The 18,522-nt window shown below is 42.1% G+C and overlaps 1 protein-coding gene across 3 annotated transcripts in view; it reads left to right on the top strand.

Moving 5' to 3' along the window:
• prkd3 (protein kinase D3) overlaps positions 1-17,764 on the top strand; it is a 46,243-nt gene extending 28,479 nt beyond the window's left edge. The window contains exons 4-19 of one of the 3 annotated variants that reach the window (XM_033643393.2): positions 1,774-1,905; positions 2,930-3,087; positions 3,992-4,181; positions 4,294-4,371; positions 4,459-4,645; positions 6,355-6,478; positions 6,702-6,779; positions 9,635-9,911; positions 11,770-11,822; positions 12,211-12,283; positions 12,400-12,506; positions 13,529-13,690; positions 14,671-14,769; positions 14,857-15,124; positions 15,579-15,664; positions 16,208-17,764. In XM_033643393.2, the coding sequence (XP_033499284.1) occupies positions 1,774-1,905; positions 2,930-3,087; positions 3,992-4,181; positions 4,294-4,371; positions 4,459-4,645; positions 6,355-6,478; positions 6,702-6,779; positions 9,635-9,911; positions 11,770-11,822; positions 12,211-12,283; positions 12,400-12,506; positions 13,529-13,690; positions 14,671-14,769; positions 14,857-15,124; positions 15,579-15,664; positions 16,208-16,381 (2,246 nt within the window). In that variant the 3' untranslated portion in view covers positions 16,382-17,764. Of the gene's footprint in view, positions 1-1,773; positions 1,906-2,929; positions 3,088-3,988; positions 4,182-4,293; positions 4,372-4,458; positions 4,646-6,354; positions 6,479-6,701; positions 6,780-9,634; positions 9,912-11,769; positions 11,823-12,210; positions 12,284-12,399; positions 12,507-13,528; positions 13,691-14,670; positions 14,770-14,856; positions 15,125-15,578; positions 15,665-16,207 lie in introns of all 3 variants that reach the window. The other 2 variants (XM_033643394.2, XM_033643392.2) reach the window with 2 other exon arrangements.
• The last annotated feature ends 758 nt before the right edge of the window (positions 17,765-18,522 follow it).

Genomic DNA, 18,522 nt, shown 5'->3' with positions numbered 1-18,522 from the left:
CACTTTCACAAGCTCCTTGTTCACCACTGCTGGCGGTGTGAAATTAATATATTTTACAATACCTTCTGTTTGTCATAATAGCAAACTTGTTTTTGTCAGTTGGAAACTTGTGGCCTCCATATGGAAACTCTGCGCCTCAAAGCAAACAGATAGTGCATTCATGTAAGCCCCTCGGCTCGTGAGAAGTGCTGCGAAAAACAACACGTCGAGTTTATGTTTGGTGTTGTTTGATGCTAATTAGCACAACGAGCATTACATAACGCAGCGGCTGCTAAGAAGCAGCCAGTTGTTTTGCAAGCCATGTGTGAATAAGCTCATGAATGCTGCCTTTCATGTGTCTGTGCCAGGGAGCTATGTTCGCCCCACGACATGTGACCTGCTTGGGTTCTTTCTTCTCTTTCAAATTAAACCCAAACTGCAAAAATCACCCTGACAGCCACCCTATTTCTCTGAAATGGCAAAAAAAATGTGGCTTGTGTATTAATAGTGTTACATAAATATAAATACCTCAGATAATTTAATGCCAGCGCTTACACTAAGTGCGTTAAAAATTATGAAAAAAGTGTATTATTTGGGTAGACCCTAAAATAAAATTGACAATGTACCTGCCCTACTTGTGGACATGTTGCATTCTTTTATCAAATGAACAGATCACATTGATTCAGTGTGACAGGCTTTTTATTGCCTTTGAGGATATCTGCAATTTCTAGTGTTCTTTTTGCTCCAAATCTTAAATTAATTTCTTGTTTAAAGGATGTTCTCTGTGTCCTTTATACAGAGCAGATTCTTAGCAAAGGAAGTTGGTTTTTTTTCTTACTGGCCACATGTCATATTTGTTGTTCAAGACCGCAGCTGAGAATGTCCTCAGTTGTCCAAATACGTTTGTTTCAATCACCTCAAAGGAAGTGAACTTACACACACACACACACACACACACACACACACACACACACACACACATACACACTATGACATCACCATCCCCAGCACACAGGTTTTGCTGCTTAACCTGAGTATGAAGATTAACCAATCCCCTCGATGGCCACCGCGGCCGAATAAATGATTGCACAGGAACATGTTGCTAATGCGAGCTCTGAGGCTTCAGCTGCACACACAGGTCTTGGCAGCAGTCACCTCCATATCTTACTCATCTTCACATCTTTGATGATTCACAGCCATGATTAACCAACGCTTGCTTCCAACAATGAGCTCAGTGTGTCTGTTTGACACACAGCAGAAGAGACATGGAGGCAAAAGAGGAGAGAAACAGGAAGAGGGACGAGACACAGCTCTGTTGGTTTTGATGTTGTGTTCTTAATAACAAAGACAGACTGATATAACAGGGTCACTCTGCACTTCTCCGCTGTCTCATGGGTGTGCCCTATCACTTTCTTTCATACATGGGATGATGAAATTGTAGAGGTGTCGTTTGTAGATGTGGCGCCCTCTACTGCAGCAGTTTGGACGCAGCATGAGGAGTCAGACACTGATTTGTTTGTCTGAACGCAATCTCTCTTTTATTAAATTACATTTTCTCATATGCACACACATAGTGAGACTGTGTATTGCCTTTTATATTAGTTTTATATTAAAATGTGAAATAGTTGCCAAATACACGTGATAAATGGCTGCTCTCCTCTTGTGTTTTTGATTTGTTTGTCATCTTTTCTCATCATTTCTTTCTTTCAGTCCTCTTTTTTATTTTTAAACTGTTCTCCAGATTTGTTTTTCTTTGGCAAACTTTTAGTTATATCACTTGTGTATTGTTTCTAGCTCAAGCCACAGTTGAAGACTTCCAGATCCGACCCCATGCCCTTTATGTCCACTCCTACAAGGCCCCCACCTTCTGTGATTACTGCGGGGAGATGCTATGGGGTCTCGTCCGGCAGGGGCTCAAATGTGAAGGTTAGATGCACAAACACACACATACATGTCATTGAATACTACAGAACCCTGCTGTGTCACTGCCAGGCCTTTGAGCTTTGTGGGGTTCTCTTTATGGGGTTAGGGTTGCGTGCAAGACAGAGAGAGGGAAGTGAATTGAAAAGTCTATCTCTTATGCTGTGAAATCGAAAATACCAAAATACAGTGGAGTAACGCTGACACACTGTCCTCGTCTTATACACAACTCTCTCTCAGTTGCTGGTGGAGCTGACCGGAAACCCGCAGACGGGTCCTCCAGATTCGGAGTTTCATTTGTGCTCGCCATAGTGTGACTCACTCACATGGCAATCCACTTGTTGCAGTAACCTCAGCATATGTTGCCAGCGGCATAGGCTACTGCTAAAAGTTTCCGCAGAACTTGTGGTCGTGAAATTTGGTTCCACTTTACAAGCATCAGTCTACATATGGTGTATTCTGTGTGCGCTGACCCCCAGGCTCGGCATGAACACACAAAGAGTTACAACCCTTATTACTTATGATTAAAATGATGGTTGTTGCTAATGTATTAGCGACTCCCACAGATGATTTTACTGCTTTCACAGGAGCCAAACCCTGCCTTTCACTGTATGTCAGGGAGAAAATTCAGTCCGCTTTCTACCATTTCCATACACAGTCACACCACCTGTCTGACCTTAACAATGTGTCAGGGAGATATACAAGCAAACACGAGAGATTCAGCACTGTATCCAGTAAAACGCCTGACATTCAGATCCCAGTGGAATTATGGCATGTCAGTCCTTGTTTGATCAGATCTGAATTATGCTCTTTAATTTTCATGTCATTAGGCTGCATTTGAAGTCTCCTCTGACTGTAAATTAAATTTAAGAGGTTGATTTATTTACCAGTGAAACATTCATAGTCATAAATTCCTCTCCCTAAGCCTGTTCATCAGTGGGGCCATCATGTGGCCAATTTGTGGAGTGGAAATATGTTCACACTACCTTTGTGTTTGTGACTGATGTCATTTGTGTTTTCATATTTCAAGGATGTGGGCTGAACTACCACAAGCGCTGCGCCTTTAAGATCCCAAATAACTGTACTGGTGTCAGGAAGAGGCGACTGTCCAATGTCTCACTGCCTGGACCCTCCCTCTCCGTCCCCCGACCAGCACCTGCCGAAAATGCCGTGGTGGTCCTGGATGAGGTGAGTCCTGATTGGTGAATGCTTAAGTGCATATTTGGATAGAAATGAAGAACCTCTTTAAAGAGGACTGTGAAAAGTTGGAAAAACATCAGTGTCTGCTTATCCCCCTGAATGGAGGTAATGATTTTTTTTTATCCTTACAAATAAAACGAGCTGGCTCGAGTGTAGATGTGATCCTGAATCATACTGGGAGCCAGGTGAATTGGCCAAGAATGCGAGGCAGTCAATCTGCATGCTGCTCACAAGCTTTGTCTCAACTGTTAAACGTGTCTAAACTTATCAAATTTGGCTCCCATTCCATGGGTGAATCTCCAAGGCCCTGTTGTAGAATACCACTGATGCGGAAAATTGAATTGAGCTGCAGAGAGCTCTGTGGAGTGATCCTCGGCGAGGTCTTATGAAACAGTTTTTGCACTGGAATATTCCTCTCTTGTCTGTGTCCCCATGAAAGGTCATCAGGAAATGTAATTATGTTAATGACATTAAAAGTCCAAGTTTATGTATTGACTCACTTTTGAACATGAAGAAGCTTCCTTCCTTTTTTGACAGGAGCTTCCAGGCTGCTTGATTTATCATATAAAATCAGAACTAAATGCTCATATGTGGTAAAACATGACAAATCTAATAACCGTTTTTTCGACCACTGGGATCGCGTTAACTATGCAAAGTCATGCTAACTCGGTATGACGGATTCCTTTTTTCCCTTTTCTGCTGATTTCTTTCTCCTCTTCTACTGCCATGTCATTGTTCACTCTGTCTTTCCCTATCATTCAAATACTCCCTTTGAGGCTGTTGTTCCTTTGTTTCTCCATTCACTTCCTTCCTGCATATGGTTTTTAATTCTTCCCAACGTCCCCCTGTCTTCTCCTTTTTTTCCCCCCCATCCATCCAACCTCCACAGCAGAGGTCCCATCAGGAGGCCGGGAAGCGGATCCTGTCCTGGAGCGGCAGGCCCATCTGGATGGAGAAGATGGTGCTGGGGCGGGTTAAGGTGCCGCACACCTTCGCCATTCACACCTACACCCGTCCCACGATCTGCCAGTACTGCAAGCGTCTGCTTAAGGGTCTCTTTCGCCAGGGCATGCAGTGTAAAGGTAGGACTGTATAAGAAGAGTTTCATACATTGTGGTTCATTTTAGAAGATTTTGGTGATGCTTTGCCGTAATTATTGTGTTTTTGAGTCATTTTTTTAATGTCATCTGCCAGATTGCAGATTCAACTGCCATAAGCGATGTGCTTCGAAGGTACCTAGAGACTGTTTGGGGGAGGTGGACTTCAATGGAGGTAAATTCAGCATCCAAGTTCACAGTCGCAGTGGCATACAGAGTACTTGCAATTTCAAATATTTGCATATTTAATGTACGTATATAGAGCCAGCCAGCCCTGGCCCAGACTCAGACACTACTATGGATACTATGGAGGTGGACAGTAGCGATATGGATGGCGGGAGAGGACTGGACGACCCAGAGGAACCCTCCACCCCAGATGAGAGGATGTTCGACATGGATTCTCCCTTATTGGATAGAGAGAAAGACGAAGAGCCCATTAAGACTATAAGGTATGAAGACGTTAATTTAAAGTTACAGTTAGGAAAATAACTTTAAGTCAAGTTTACTGAAACTGTCACTATGTTCTTAAAGAAATACATGAGACAGATAATCCTTGTCCCACTGCTTCTAATAGCATTTGCCAGAATCAGACTGTGCGGCCGCTGAGAACAACCAGTGAGAGCAGAGGAGTCTCTAATGCAGATGTCAATCAGGTCATTCACTCCTTGTGTGCGGTCAAACTGTCAAACTAGGCAGCGCTGATCAAATATGAATCAGGATTCTGTGACTGTATTGCCTATTTCTTGCTGCAGATGTTTTCAGAAACATTTTAGTGTACTGTAAAATGAAAGTCTGCTCCGGACGGCTTAGTTACAGTTCCACTGTTTTCAACATGGCGGCCAGGTCACAACCTTTCTCATTTTACAGCTAAACAGTACACTAATATATGTCTCTGAAGTTACAGAATCTTGACTTATATTTGATCAGTGCTCTTTAGTCAATTTAGACAGTTTAGCCACAGTGCATGAGCAGTGACTGACATGATTGACAGCTGTGTTGAAGTCCTTGCCTGTGATTGGTTGTTTTGTCATTTTTGTTAACGTGTGGTAGGGCCATTAGAAGTGCTACAAGGCAATAGAGTAGTCAGATAGAGTAGTATTTATTTCATTTAGTGCCATGTGAGGTCAAAGATGACCAAAACTAATTTACTTTTTTAAAAAAATAAAAGTTACTTATTAGTGCTTTAACTTGAGGTAATCCAGTTTGACATTTCTGCATTTTCATTTCTGGTACTACATTCAGAGACAAGCATCATGGTTGGTAATGTGCAAATGTAGATTTTCTGTTAATGAAAAGTAGGTGGCAGTGTTTACTTTGTTGGCTATCACTGCTTATACCGGCTACCCAATTCAGTGTTCACTTTATTAGGTACAATCTAGTATAATGCAATACAACTGTTCTGCCATGAAGCTTATTTTATGATGCCTTTAATGTTCAGGTGTTTTTTTGACACCATCACAGAGGTAGTCATTTAATTATATGTTTGGCATGGAGGTCATAGTTAGTGGTGGGGTTGTCGTGGACCACATTATATTGAGAGGGGTTTCTAATATTCTGCCCCGCTCTCGTATATAAATAGGGAGGGCAAAAAATGAGAAACTGTAGACTACAACCTCAGTAACAAGCATATAATTGAATTAACACATTCCTGACAATGTCAACAAAATACTAAATTTGTCAAGATAGAATTTACAGCGTAAATAGCATTAGAGTGTAAAGGTGTACCTAATAAAGTGGCCACTACATATTATACTTTATTAAAAAGCTGTAAAAGGTGAAAGGAAATGAGAAGGAGAAGGGGAAGACATACAACAAAGGTCACCAGCCTGATTCAAACCGGGGACTTTGCGGTTATGTTTTTAACCACCAGGTCTAACTGCTCAATTCCTATGTTTATTCTACAGCAGCAGTGTGCGTTTTATGTTTCCAGTAGTGTTACCACTGCTGCAAACATAAAATACATCACTTCCTGTGCAGGATTTCTGTCAGGAAAGACCCACCAGACACTGGCTGGTTAGAAAAGCAAATATGAAAGTTTTTATGAGCTGGCTACAGGTCAGTTAAGATGTAAGCCGTTACTGTTTTATTGTATTTAAAGAGTGAGTAAGTGATATATTTTTTCATGAAATCTTAATTTTTTTTGTACGTGTGTGTCTAGCCCCTCCACTAGCAGCAACATCCCTCTGATGCGGGTGGTCCAGTCCATCAAACACACCAAGAGGCGGAGCTCCACCGTGGTGAAGGAGGGCTGGATGGTTCATTATACGAGCAGGGACAACCTGGTAAGACTGATAACCCCAAAAAGTCCAACAAAGGAGCCCAGTCTGAAATGGGCTGCGTTTAGCCTGTATGCTGGGGAAAACTCCTTCTCCAAAGCTGTTCGCATGTGTTGAATTCAGCACAGAAGGTATTTTCCTCATGAAATTTTGAAGTAGCGTATTATCAGAAGGTGATGTGTGTTTTGTTGTTTGGACTAACTCAGTGTTCGTTTTTCCCCTTAAACAGCGGAAGAGACATTACTGGAGGCTGGACAGCAAGAGTTTGAGTCTCTTCCAGAATGACACCGGAGCCAAGTTTTACAAAGTAAGCATAAAGCTATCATCTCTGCCTTGTTCTTGGAAAACCATGCCTCGTCTCCCCCACATCAAAACACACAGAAGCATTTATTAAACTGACAGAAAGTGGAGCAGCTTAATGCTAATTGATTTAATGTTGAAGTTCATGGTGAATAAAATCTGTAAAGTCCCCGTTATAGCTCCATAGTATCGAAAATGACACCGCTTTGGTGATGTTGAAGTCATTGGGAGTATATCATATCATATCAATGTTTGAATATTGTCTGTCACACTTGTGAGTAGTATGCAAATACAATCTAACTAGCGGTAGCTGCTTGACTCAGCTTGAAGGCTGTTGTGTTGCAACTGTAAACTACCCTGAGGTCAGTTTGGCCCGCTGAAATTTCCCCTGTGGTTTTTCACTCTGCAGCCTTGCTCGCGTGAAGTGAAAGGATCAAGTCACTAACAGTCGTTCTATTTAGCTACTGTGTTTTAGATCAGATGAGAAAATTGACAGGGAATCCTAGGGATCCCCAAGTAAAAAAAACAAAGAAAGTGAATTTACAGGAGAATTTTGATGCACGATTATTCCTGCATTCTAAAATCCAAACAGTGAGTTTTAGATTGATGTTTAATCTTTTTTTTAATCCACTCCAAAGTTAAGTGGTAGCTGTGATTCGGATATGTAAAACCAGTTGCGGAGAGTGTGTGACACTTCCCCTCTCAGTGCCAGCATCGTAGTCAGTCATTACACTGCCGCAGGGGCTTAATAGCACAGTAATTACACACCGAGGACCAAGGGAGGGAACTACAGCCGGCAAGGTAAAGACTTCCACATGTGTGTCGGTGGTTGTGTGTAGGGTGGGGGATGTAATCATTTTATTGTTCATGTTGCTCTGTGTGTTTGGCGACTTTGACACCTCCTTGAGCTGTGGTCAGACTTGTGTCTCAGTGGGATGGTGTGTAGGATGCAGCAGAGTTTCCAGAGCTTGTTCACCTCTGAGCAGGTGGTTTTATGCGCAGCTGTGTCTATAGTCTGTCTTACTAGCTCTCTTTTATGCTGCTTGTGAAACAAACCTGAATAAAAAAGCTTAAGTCCCTCAACCTTCTCCCCCAATTATTCTGTCACACCCTGCATCCCCTGCCACTAAAGCCTCGGAGGAGAAACCTCAGCAGGGACCGACTCCTCAGGGTGTGTTTACTGGCAGCTTTATGTGGTTCTTTATTATCAACTTGGCTATGTTTAAGACTTTCAGGAGGCTAATTGAAGGCTAGCTGTAAATGCCGTCTTTTCATGCTTTAAAGTTTGGTCTTTGTTCCATGCCTGCTGCTTCAGAGTAGCAGATTCTTTTAATCCAGTGATAGATAATGTGAGATGATTTCCGGAATATACAGTAGAAAAATGTTCTTTCAGGGCTTTCTCCTCTGAAACCACAGATTCTCCATATGCTCAGTGTGCATCCGGGAAACCATCCTGGGCATTTTCCTCTCATTTCTCAGAAGTTTGCAGCCTGCTGCTCATCAGTGTGTGGCCACTGTCCTCCCCCTCTCCTCTTTTTCTTTATACCTCCAATCTGATTAGTGGTGGTCGCGTGGTGGCTTGCTTGCCAGGCATGGCAGCCATTTTCTCCATTTGGAAGCCATAACGGCTCCTCGTTTGAAGACGAGACCCCTGTACTTGTGGCTTTCTCTGAAGAACCTTTTATGGGGCGAGGGGGCTTCTCTCTGTCTCTGCCAGATTGAGTCCTGTCACACTCAAACATTGCACCCACACACACCCGCTCACACACTGCCCTTTGCGGAGGAACGGTAGTTGCCGTGTCTTTCGTCTCAGTGGCTGGCGGTAGCGCCAGCGGCTCGTGCTCAGATGGGGCCTCTGGCTGGCCCTGCCTTGTAATCAGGGAACCAGAGCACTTGAGCCGCCGCAGGGCCCGCTCACGTGACCCGGCCCCGCTAACCACAAGCACTTCATCTGATACTCTGTGGTGAGCCACGCGGAGGGGACAGCGTGTGCCTCCGTGAGCCCCCATTGGCTGGAGCTTCTCTGTGTTTTTTAATTTTGTACCCTCCCTCCTCTCTTTGATTTGACAGTGAAGTTGAAGGGGAAGGGGGAACTTTTAAAGTGCGCTTCAAACTGTCCTTTCTGTATGTGCTCATGAGAGAGAGGAGAGTAAAGGAGAAAGTTAGAGCTGCGACTATATAATCAACACTGTGATTACAAGTGTGGAGACTTTTGGAGTGTGTGAGTGTTACCTGTGTTATTATTTCTGTCATGTCATTGTTTAGGCAGTGCATTACATCATTTAGCATTTTTCTGCTTTAGTAGGATTTCTGTTTTAGTTTTTCTTGTGAAATGAAAGAAAAATAGCAACACAAAATTTGTAACTTCATTTTTTTTAAATTAAATTAAAAAGGAAGCTTGTCAACTCGCTAAAGACAGTGAATTGTTTTGAGTGCTTTTGCTGTAGCTCTAGTTTTATTTATTTTTTAGTTTTTCATAGATTTAAAAAATGTATTTATGTAAAAAATCCAACAAGGAATTTCTGTATATGCATTTTTTTTTATCCTGTTTCTTACCTCGCCTCTCTAGGTAATATGACTTAAATAATACATGTTGGTGCTTATATAGAAATGTGGTTGGGCATCTGCTGTTGGACTCTTTTACTCTGTTTGTTGTGAGGAGTGTTGTTTCTTTATGCCAGTTGTTTATACCTTAGATGAATTGGTTGAGTGTGCAGACAACACTGTGCAGAAAGAAAAAATGAATTCAGTTCTCGCTTCAAAATATTAAGGATCTTATTTATTCGAGAGATGCAGAATATAATATTTTGTGTGTTTTGTTGTTGTTGTTGTTGTAATGTCTGTCCTTCTCTTCTCCAACAGGAAATCCCTCTGTCTGAGATCCTCCAGGTGGAACAGTCCAGAGACTTCAGTAATCTGGCGCAGGGCAGCAACCCGCACTGCTTCGAGATCATCACAGCCACCATGGTCTACTATGTAGGGGAGAACAACTGCAGTCACTACCACAGCCCTGCTCTGGCGGCCTCAGGAGTCGGCATGGACGTTGCTCAGGGCTGGGAGAAGGCCATCAGACAGGCCCTGATGCCCGTCACCCCTCAGCCCAGTGTGGCCACTGCTGCTGGCCAGGGCAAAGACCATAGTAAGTAGAAGATTACAGCTCTCTGGTGCTTAATACAGTGTTTTTTTCTTTTTCTGTGGAAGAAATGAGGAAACAACTTTAAATAGAACTGTCTTATTGCATTTTTTCTCTGAAGTGATATTTTTTCAAATTCACACAACCAATCCTATTAGATTTGACACTGTAATGTCAAATGCTGTTCAAAGGTGCTGTATGATGTATCATTAAACATGCTCAGTTAATACAGTCTGTTATGGGATGGGTAAGATCAGGGCAGGGCAGTATATCAATATTATATCAATATCATGATATGAGACTAGACATCATCTTAGATTTTGGATATTGTAATATCCTAAGTGTTGTCTAATCCTGGTTTTAAAGGTCTAGTGTGTCAGATTTAGGGGCATCTATTGGCAGAAATGGTATATAATTGAGTCCACCATGTTGTTCTACAGTAGCCCAGAATGGACAAACCAAACACTGGCACTAGATAGGGCTATTTGTGTTTTCGCTGCCATAGTTCTCCTACATGTTTGGCACACAGGAAAAGTAATGCAGCCTCACCGCTAGATGCCTCTAAACCCTACACACTGGACCTTTAAAGGCTGCATTACTGTAAAGTGATGTAATTTTATGAACTTACCAAACTGTTCTAGCTTTTTTTGCCTTTACCCACTTAGTCATAATATCCACATTAATGATGATTTTGAAATGAAAATCCACTCCACAATATCACTGCATTATTGTTATCAAGATATTTGATCAAAACTATCGTAATATTTGATTTTCTCCATCTCACCCAGCCCTAGGTGAGATCCATGCCTAACCTTTGGTCAGCAAAACTCATCTAAATTCTGAAATTAAGAGAGAGATATAGTATAGCTTGTAACACACATCACTGAGGAATGTTGTCAGTTTGTGACTGTGTGCCTTGTTGTATCAGACAAGAGTTTCCCTCACAGTGAGTTGTAATATCACAGGGTTTTTCCTGACTCAAAACGAGACTGCGTTGGTAACTTGAAGGGCCACAACAAACAAAAAAGTCTTGCTTTCCTTTATTTTGTGTGTTGAAAGGTTTGAGGTTTACTCAGATAGAAAGAAAGAGCCGTCTTTGAACCACCTTGGCCGGAGTGGTCACTTAGGTAGCCAGGCGAAGCTTTCGATCAGCGGGGGAAACCCTGTGTTAAGTGTCTATAGGCGTTAGGAAGTGAGGCTGTGAAGTCAGTAGTGAAAAATGACATGACTGTGCAGAAGCTGAGCCTCCCTCACAGTAGTCAGGTGTTGGTGTTTAACAATATAGACAGGAATTGACAATAAGCTGTTAAAAACAGTCGTCCTCCATAGATCTGGATTAATTTATTCATAAAGTATTTGTTGATAAACTGGTAAATAATATCAATATTTGATGTGCAACTATTGGTGTTAATTAAGTGGTCATTTTTTATTCCAAATTAGAGCTTATGTTTCAAAATTGAATTAAATATTTGTGTGCAGCACCAGCTAAATGATCACAACACCATGCCTTCTACTTGCTTTTATCTCTGGCTTTTGTATTCATTGGCCAGTATGCAGAATTAGCCCCTGCGGCTGTTTAAATTCCCAGTTATGAAATGCATTGCATACTTGCACCATTCAGTCACACATTGCTTCCCAGATCAATTTTATAGCCAATTTATTGTGTAATAAAATGCTTCATTATGTGGGGCTGTGACTTACTGCATGCAGCTGCGATAAGCTTGAAGCTTGTGGGGAAAAAAAAAAAGTGCCAGTATTTGAACAATGTGTCTCTGACTACAAATAAAGATTCATGCTTATGCTTTGTTAAAGTGGCGTTTTTTGAGTCGTTGACTGTGGAAACATGATGTGTTTTCTTCTCCAGAAGAGCTGTCCATCAGCATATCTGTGTCCAACTGCCAGGTCCAGGAGAATGTGGTGAGTGGGGCTTCTTATTTCTCTGACGTTGTTGCACAATTTCCCCGCAAAGCCTGCACATGCACGCATTCATGTGCTATTAAAGTATCTGTTGGGGTAAAATCAGAGATTGTATCCGACTGTGTATTTACCAAAACCTCCGGTGGAAGCTTTCATGCTGCCCAAATGGGGAAGCTGCTGACCCATATTTTTGGTCGAGGGAGTTTCGTCTCAGTTCCACTTCTGCATTGAGTGAAAGTTAAATATTTGGCAATACCAGAAAACATTTTGGAAGAGCAACCTTTTTTTCCGGGCTTTTAATGATGTAATCTTCAGTGATTGCCAATGTCAGCATGGAAAATTCAGAAAGAAAAACACAGCAGTAACAATGCAAATGATCTGTTTATAGGATATTGCCTCAGTGTACCAAATATTCTCTGACGAGGTGCTGGGATCCGGCCAGTTTGGCATCGTGTATGGAGGTATGTTTCACTTTTGATATTGTGCCACTTATATTTTATATAATCTTACTCTCTCCTGTATTAAATTTGTGGCTTATTTAAAGTCATTCATATTAACCTGTTCCATAATATTTCAGGCAAACACAGAAAAAGCGGCAGAGATGTGGCCATCAAGGTTATTGACAAGATGAGATTTCCTACCAAGCAGGAGAGCCAGCTAAGGAATGAGGTGGCCATATTACAGGTAATGACCAGAATTCTTCAGTGATACAACATGAAAGGCCTTAGCTGGAGCCTTTTGATATACAGTACATGGTACAGACTGTCTTTTCTGAGTGGTTCCCTCTCTGTTCCTCAGTCAGTTTAAACCAGTGTTCCTACGGATCCTTAAAAAGCCATAAAAAGCATTAATTTAATAATGTCTTAAATTAGTCTTAAAAGTCTAAAATACTAAGACTTGGGAAGTAGGATTTTTTTGAATATTTTTTTTCCTGACATTGAAAATGTCAAAATAATTGGTAACGTCACGTAGAACAGGACTGCAGAACCAACACACTCATTACTTGATGCTCAAAGAAAAGAGGATCCAGTGGCTATTTAACCAAGATTTTGATACAAGACAATGCTTAAGAGGCTCAGTGTGTTTTATGCAAAAAGTTTGGTATACCTCCACGCCGGCGATAGCTGTGGCCAGAGGTGTTATGTTTTTGGATTGTTCGTATGCCCGTCTGTCCCATTGTCATGAATGCAATATCTCAAGAGCACCTTGAGGGAATTTCTCTAAATTAGGCACAAACGTTCACTCCATGATGAACTGATTGGATTTTGGTGGTCAAAAGTCAAGGTCACTGTGACCTTGCATTCGTCTCATTCTCATAAACACGATATCTCAAGAACATCTTGATTTCTTACAGTTTAGCACAAACGTTCTAGTTTAAACTCGTTTTCATGGGAATCACAGCAGTGAAATCCCACATGCAGAGTGAGAAACACAAAATGGCTAAGAAACCCCGCATTTCCCAGTTCTGTTTTTCTCTCATCTTCACCATATGACAAAAAAAGTCATGTTTTATGTCACAAGATATATTTGGCCAAAATTGTTCTTAACCCTATTGGTGTCAGTTCAGGGTTTTTTTGTTTCTTCAGTTTTGGTTGTTGTAAAATTGGACTAAAATCTCATTTAGAGTTGCATTAAAAAGTCTTAAATCTATTTTGCCTCAAGCTACAGGAACCCTAGTAGACTCTGTCTTTTGTCCTTGTCTTCAGAATCTGCATCACCCAGGTATTGTCAATTTGGAGTGTATGTTCGAGACACCGGAGAGGGTGTTTGTTGTCATGGAGAAGCTGCACGGCGACATGCTGGAGATGATTCTGTCCAGCGAGAAGAGCAAACTTCCTGAACGAATCACCAAGTTCCTAGTCACACAGGTCAGTGTTGCAGAAACACTCCTCTCCATTTGTGCCATCTCTTTTTGTCTTTTCTTCTCTTCCATTCTTCAAGATTGTGATTCCAGTACTTACACATTGACTTTATTAAGAATGCTCTGTAGCCTGATGCGACTTTATTCTCTCTGAAAGCAGATGATCATAAATAACTGATAATCAGTTAGATTTATAGCACTTGTCGTTGCCTTTTCACACTTTCTCCTTTTAAATAGCACCATCCTTCACTTATTGCTTGCATTCTTTGTGTTTTATTTTGTATCTTTCTAGCTTTCTTTCCCTCCGTCCCTGCCCTCCCTTCTGTTTTTTGGGGTGTGTTAGCCCACTGAGGCTGTGCTGCAGCTCCAGCGCTTGTTTATTCTTGTGGTTAGCTGATTTTGGGGGGGGGATTGTTTACGGGATTGGTCTACATGGCATCACGGCCTCCTCCCTGGCTCGTGGATTACAGCCTGCAGAGTGCTGGTGGCTTTGTGGCCTGATTAGAAGAGCAGCAGGCCCCTGGGCCTCCGCCGATCCCGGGTCCCAAACAGAAGCGGGGTCATTAACAACAGCCCCATTAGCTGCGGCGGGCCTGGCTCTGATGTGGCCCGGGAGGACTTCTGTCAAAGTCAGGGTCAGGATAGGGGAGCCAGGCGCACTGTGGTTTTGGTACAGGGCCATAGGCAGACATGCGTGCAGCACTAGCGTACGCCAGGCCTCGTGAATATAGATGGGATGATGAGATGAGATCATGTGTCTGTATGTGAAGGTACTGCTCAGGATGGAAATATTTAAGAGCCTTTGTTTGCTTATACTACTGTTATTTTTCCATATGGCAGCATCAAGAGATTCTACTTGTTGAATTATACAAACATTACCTTGTTTACATCACACACTCCATGCATTAAAACATTTAGATGCTGGAGTTTATATTATTGTCCTCTGGATTTTTCTTTTGGCTAAATCGGTGCTTTTGCTTGCAACAGATCCTGGTGGCCTTGAGACATCTGCACTTCAAAAACATTGTTCACTGTGACTTGAAGCCTGAGAATGTACTACTGGCCTCCGCAGAGCCCTTTCCTCAGGTACGAAATAGAAACTTGCGCATTTATGTATGTTTTTGTTTATGTTTTTGCTTAAATACATTGACCATGTTTTCTGTCTTCTCACAGGTAAAGCTGTGTGACTTTGGCTTTGCCCGTATCATTGGCGAAAAGTCGTTCCGGCGATCGGTGGTGGGCACCCCAGCTTACCTAGCTCCGGAAGTGCTGCGCAGTAAAGGCTACAACCGCTCCTTAGACATGTGGTCGGTCGGAGTCATCGTGTATGTCAGCTTGAGTGGGACATTCCCTTTCAATGAGGACGAGGACATTACCGACCAGATCCAGAATGCTGCCTTCATGTACCCCCCTACACCCTGGAAGGACATTTCTGCAGAGGGTAAGAAGATGTAAAACAATAGGTCTGTGTGTTCCCCTTCCAACTGGAATTCACCAATACTGTAATCTGGCGGTTCGCTAGTATGTCCTTCACTCTTGTACGTGCTTGGCAGCCTGGTTGCACTTGTAGTTTAGCGTCAAAGTGATACTCAGACATGTAACCTCAGGACTGTCCTCCCCACCTACATGTCTGGGTCATCTGACCTTTACTGTGACTTTTCTGTGTCTGGGGCTGAGATGAATCACTCTCAGACCTCCCCAGCAGTGTGAAAGTTATCACAAGGTGAAACAAATGATAAAGGTGTTGATGCTAGTGTTTAGCAAAGCAACTACGGTAACCTCTGTTAGAAAGTCTTCCCCTTTGAAAGTGAAAATACCAAAGTATGCTGTTGGTATGATATGATATATCTTTTACCTTCAGTTTATTGATACATGTTTATTGATTTCCCTCACAGCCACAGATCTGATCAACAATCTTCTCCAAGTCAAGATGAGGAAGAGGTACAGCGTGGACAAGTGTCTCAGCCATCCCTGGTTACAGGTGACATATTACCCTTTTTTCTTTGACCCTTTCACCCAAATCCTACTCCTTTGTGTCAGTCACAAAATCTGAACACACAGATATGATACACATAATTCGACATTTATCATGTCTTACAGTTTGAGGATATTGTCTCATAATTATCATGTTTGGAAGTTTTCTTTGGTATCAATCGTCCACTGATAACTATCTATACATTAGTGGTTACAGTGCAAACAGGAAGTGCTAATAGCTAATTCTACATGACTTTTAATGGTGCCAATTTGCCAAAATGTAAACAAATATAGGCATGGAAAGACAAAAATTCTATTCACTGGCTTCATGGCCACATTATACTTCCTGCTTTCAACCCCCAACGTAGGAAGTCCATGTCCGGAATGCAAGTAGTACAGGTCACATGCAAACTGATGGCATTTCTGAGAGGGAACTGATCATAAAAGCCTAGAGTTCAAAGGAATTCAGTCACTTAATGTCAGAAATAGCTCCTCATTAAGGAGAACAATGTACTGAATTCATTTAAAAGCGTCTGTCTCCTCTTCTCAGGACTATCAGACATGGCTGGACCTCAGGGAGTTTGAGACGCGGCGAGGCGAGCGCTACATCACCCACGAGAGCGACGATGCGCGTTGGGAAGAGTACGCAGACGAGCACAGTCTCCTTTACCCCAAACACTTCATCATGGCTCCCAACCTGGATGACATGGAAGAGGACCCCTAGTGGCGCATGGGGCTTACTACACCACATGTATTAAAAAGGACAAGGATTGTCACAGGGACTTTTTCATGAAGCTTTGGGAGCGGCGGATTTTCCCCTCCAGGACTGTTTGTTGTGAAAACAGAGAGAAGCTGATCAGGTGGAGAATCACTCGCCAGAGGCTTTAAAGTGGGAAATACCCGACCGAAATTGTAGCAGGATGCACTGCTGCAAGCAGTACGCAGGTGGAGATGCATGCCACAGGAACGCATTGAGAAACTGTCAGGAGAGACGAGTGTTTGCACGATATCAAAACATTCCATGGATTTACTCAAGTTTGGTTCATTTTTAAGAACAACCACAAACCAAAACAAGGTGAACTTAATAGTTTAGTTATTGTACACACAATTTTGGATAACCTTGAGTAATAATATGACTCTGTTCTTTGTGTGAGAGAAGAGATCCAAGAGAGCTTACCCCAGGAGTAAAGGGCACTTTTCACAAGGGATTTGCAGTCTGAGAATTTTGTTCTCACTTCCCAACTGTTTGTGAGACTGTCCTTTGGCATGAAACTGGAACCATCACATATATTTGTATGTTTTTTTTAATGTATTTCGTAATTGTGGTAGATTTTTGCACTATATTACCATTGAACATAGCAATTGAATAGAAACACTATTCGCTGCTACAGAGAGCAAACAGTGTTCAAGTGCCCAGTCTCAGTGCAAAGTTTTAACCAGAAATATTTCGCAGGAAGTTGATGCAGCTCACAGTATCGGCAAGTTTTATGAACTTTCCCCTGGAGACAGTGACCAACAGACCCTGACCAAATATGTTCATTCATTTCAATGTTTCCAAACCTTTTCTAGATTTACATGAGTTTCTTAAGTCACTGAATTGTCAGTAAATGCAATAACGGAGCCATTTTTTTCCCCTGTTCAACATGAGGCTAAAGCAGCATATGTTAGAGCGTCATGTGTCTGTGTATCTTTTTCTGTACTTCTGCAGTATTCTTGAATGTGACTTTTTAAGCACTCCATTTCTGGAATATGTGTTTTTAATGCCCTTTAGGTATCTGAAGTGTTGCATCGCCAGAGGCGGCCAACTGAGCTTTTTATGTAGAACAAAATATTGGTGTCAGATTCCTTGTTTATTATGTTGTCTGGACTGTTTCAGCAGCCCTTTTGTCTGGACAGTGGACATAGTAGAAACTAGGTATACTTGCAATTTGGTTCACATGGGAGTTTAATGTACTACAGTTTTGTAGTTTGCTCTGTCGGTGTGTTTTGGGAGTACGTTCCTCTTTCCTGTTGTTCTCTTCCTGTCTTTGTTGCCGCTGGATTGGCAGGTGTCAGTGTTTTGTATATTTCAGTACATACCATTGGAATAAAAACCCAACTTCTCAACTGAGAAACGAAAAGTTTTCCTTAAGCTCTGACTGTCTTTCTGTTTATGCTCCTGATTTCAACAATAGATTTTGTCTTTCAGTGCCTGCATGCATAAGCAGCCCTGGCTTGTAGTTTTGCGTATGTTGCATCATGATGTGTGAGTGAGCGGGCGTGTGTGTGTGTAGTGGTTTCACATGTCAGATCCCATTCTCAGCAGCTGGATGTGATTGTTGCACCACACCGAGCAGTTTGCCGAGCCAGTCGCTCACCACAAGGGAGTAATGACATAGTTAAAGAGGGTAGTGGTGAAGTGGGGGTTTGTGGAAGACTTTGAAATCGCTATCATGGAATCCCTTCCAGTATCAAACGTGTGCTCGGCTCTAGCCGTATGAATAAAGTGCCTTATTCCTGAACTGGGCTTTAGAATGGGACCATTGTTTGAAGGTACAGTTCACCGTAAACTACAACAAAACGACAGCTGTCATTAATCTACAGAAATCTTTGAAGTGTGCTTTCCTTGATTCCTCCACCAATCTTCACTGCATTTACTGCAGATACTGGCTGACCACTGTTAGCAATCATGGCTAGCATTATTGCAATGCTATTATGTAACAGCTGCTGATGAGAGGTTGAAGATACTCTTTTTTTTTTTCTCCAAATGATACTCAATACCGCTCTCCTACATCTGTTAGTCTGAATGTTTTCAAGATGTGGATCCTCTTTGCAGGCCAGATGACCCCATTAACCTCTGTGGGGGAGACGTTTGAAGAGTGAACA

Source organism: Epinephelus lanceolatus, chromosome 15 (genome assembly GCF_041903045.1).
Source record: "Epinephelus lanceolatus isolate andai-2023 chromosome 15, ASM4190304v1, whole genome shotgun sequence".
Taxonomy (NCBI): Eukaryota; Metazoa; Chordata; class Actinopteri; order Perciformes; family Serranidae; genus Epinephelus; species Epinephelus lanceolatus.
Note: the sequence above shows the minus strand (reverse complement) of the source record. Positions and strands in the feature narration are given on the sequence as shown.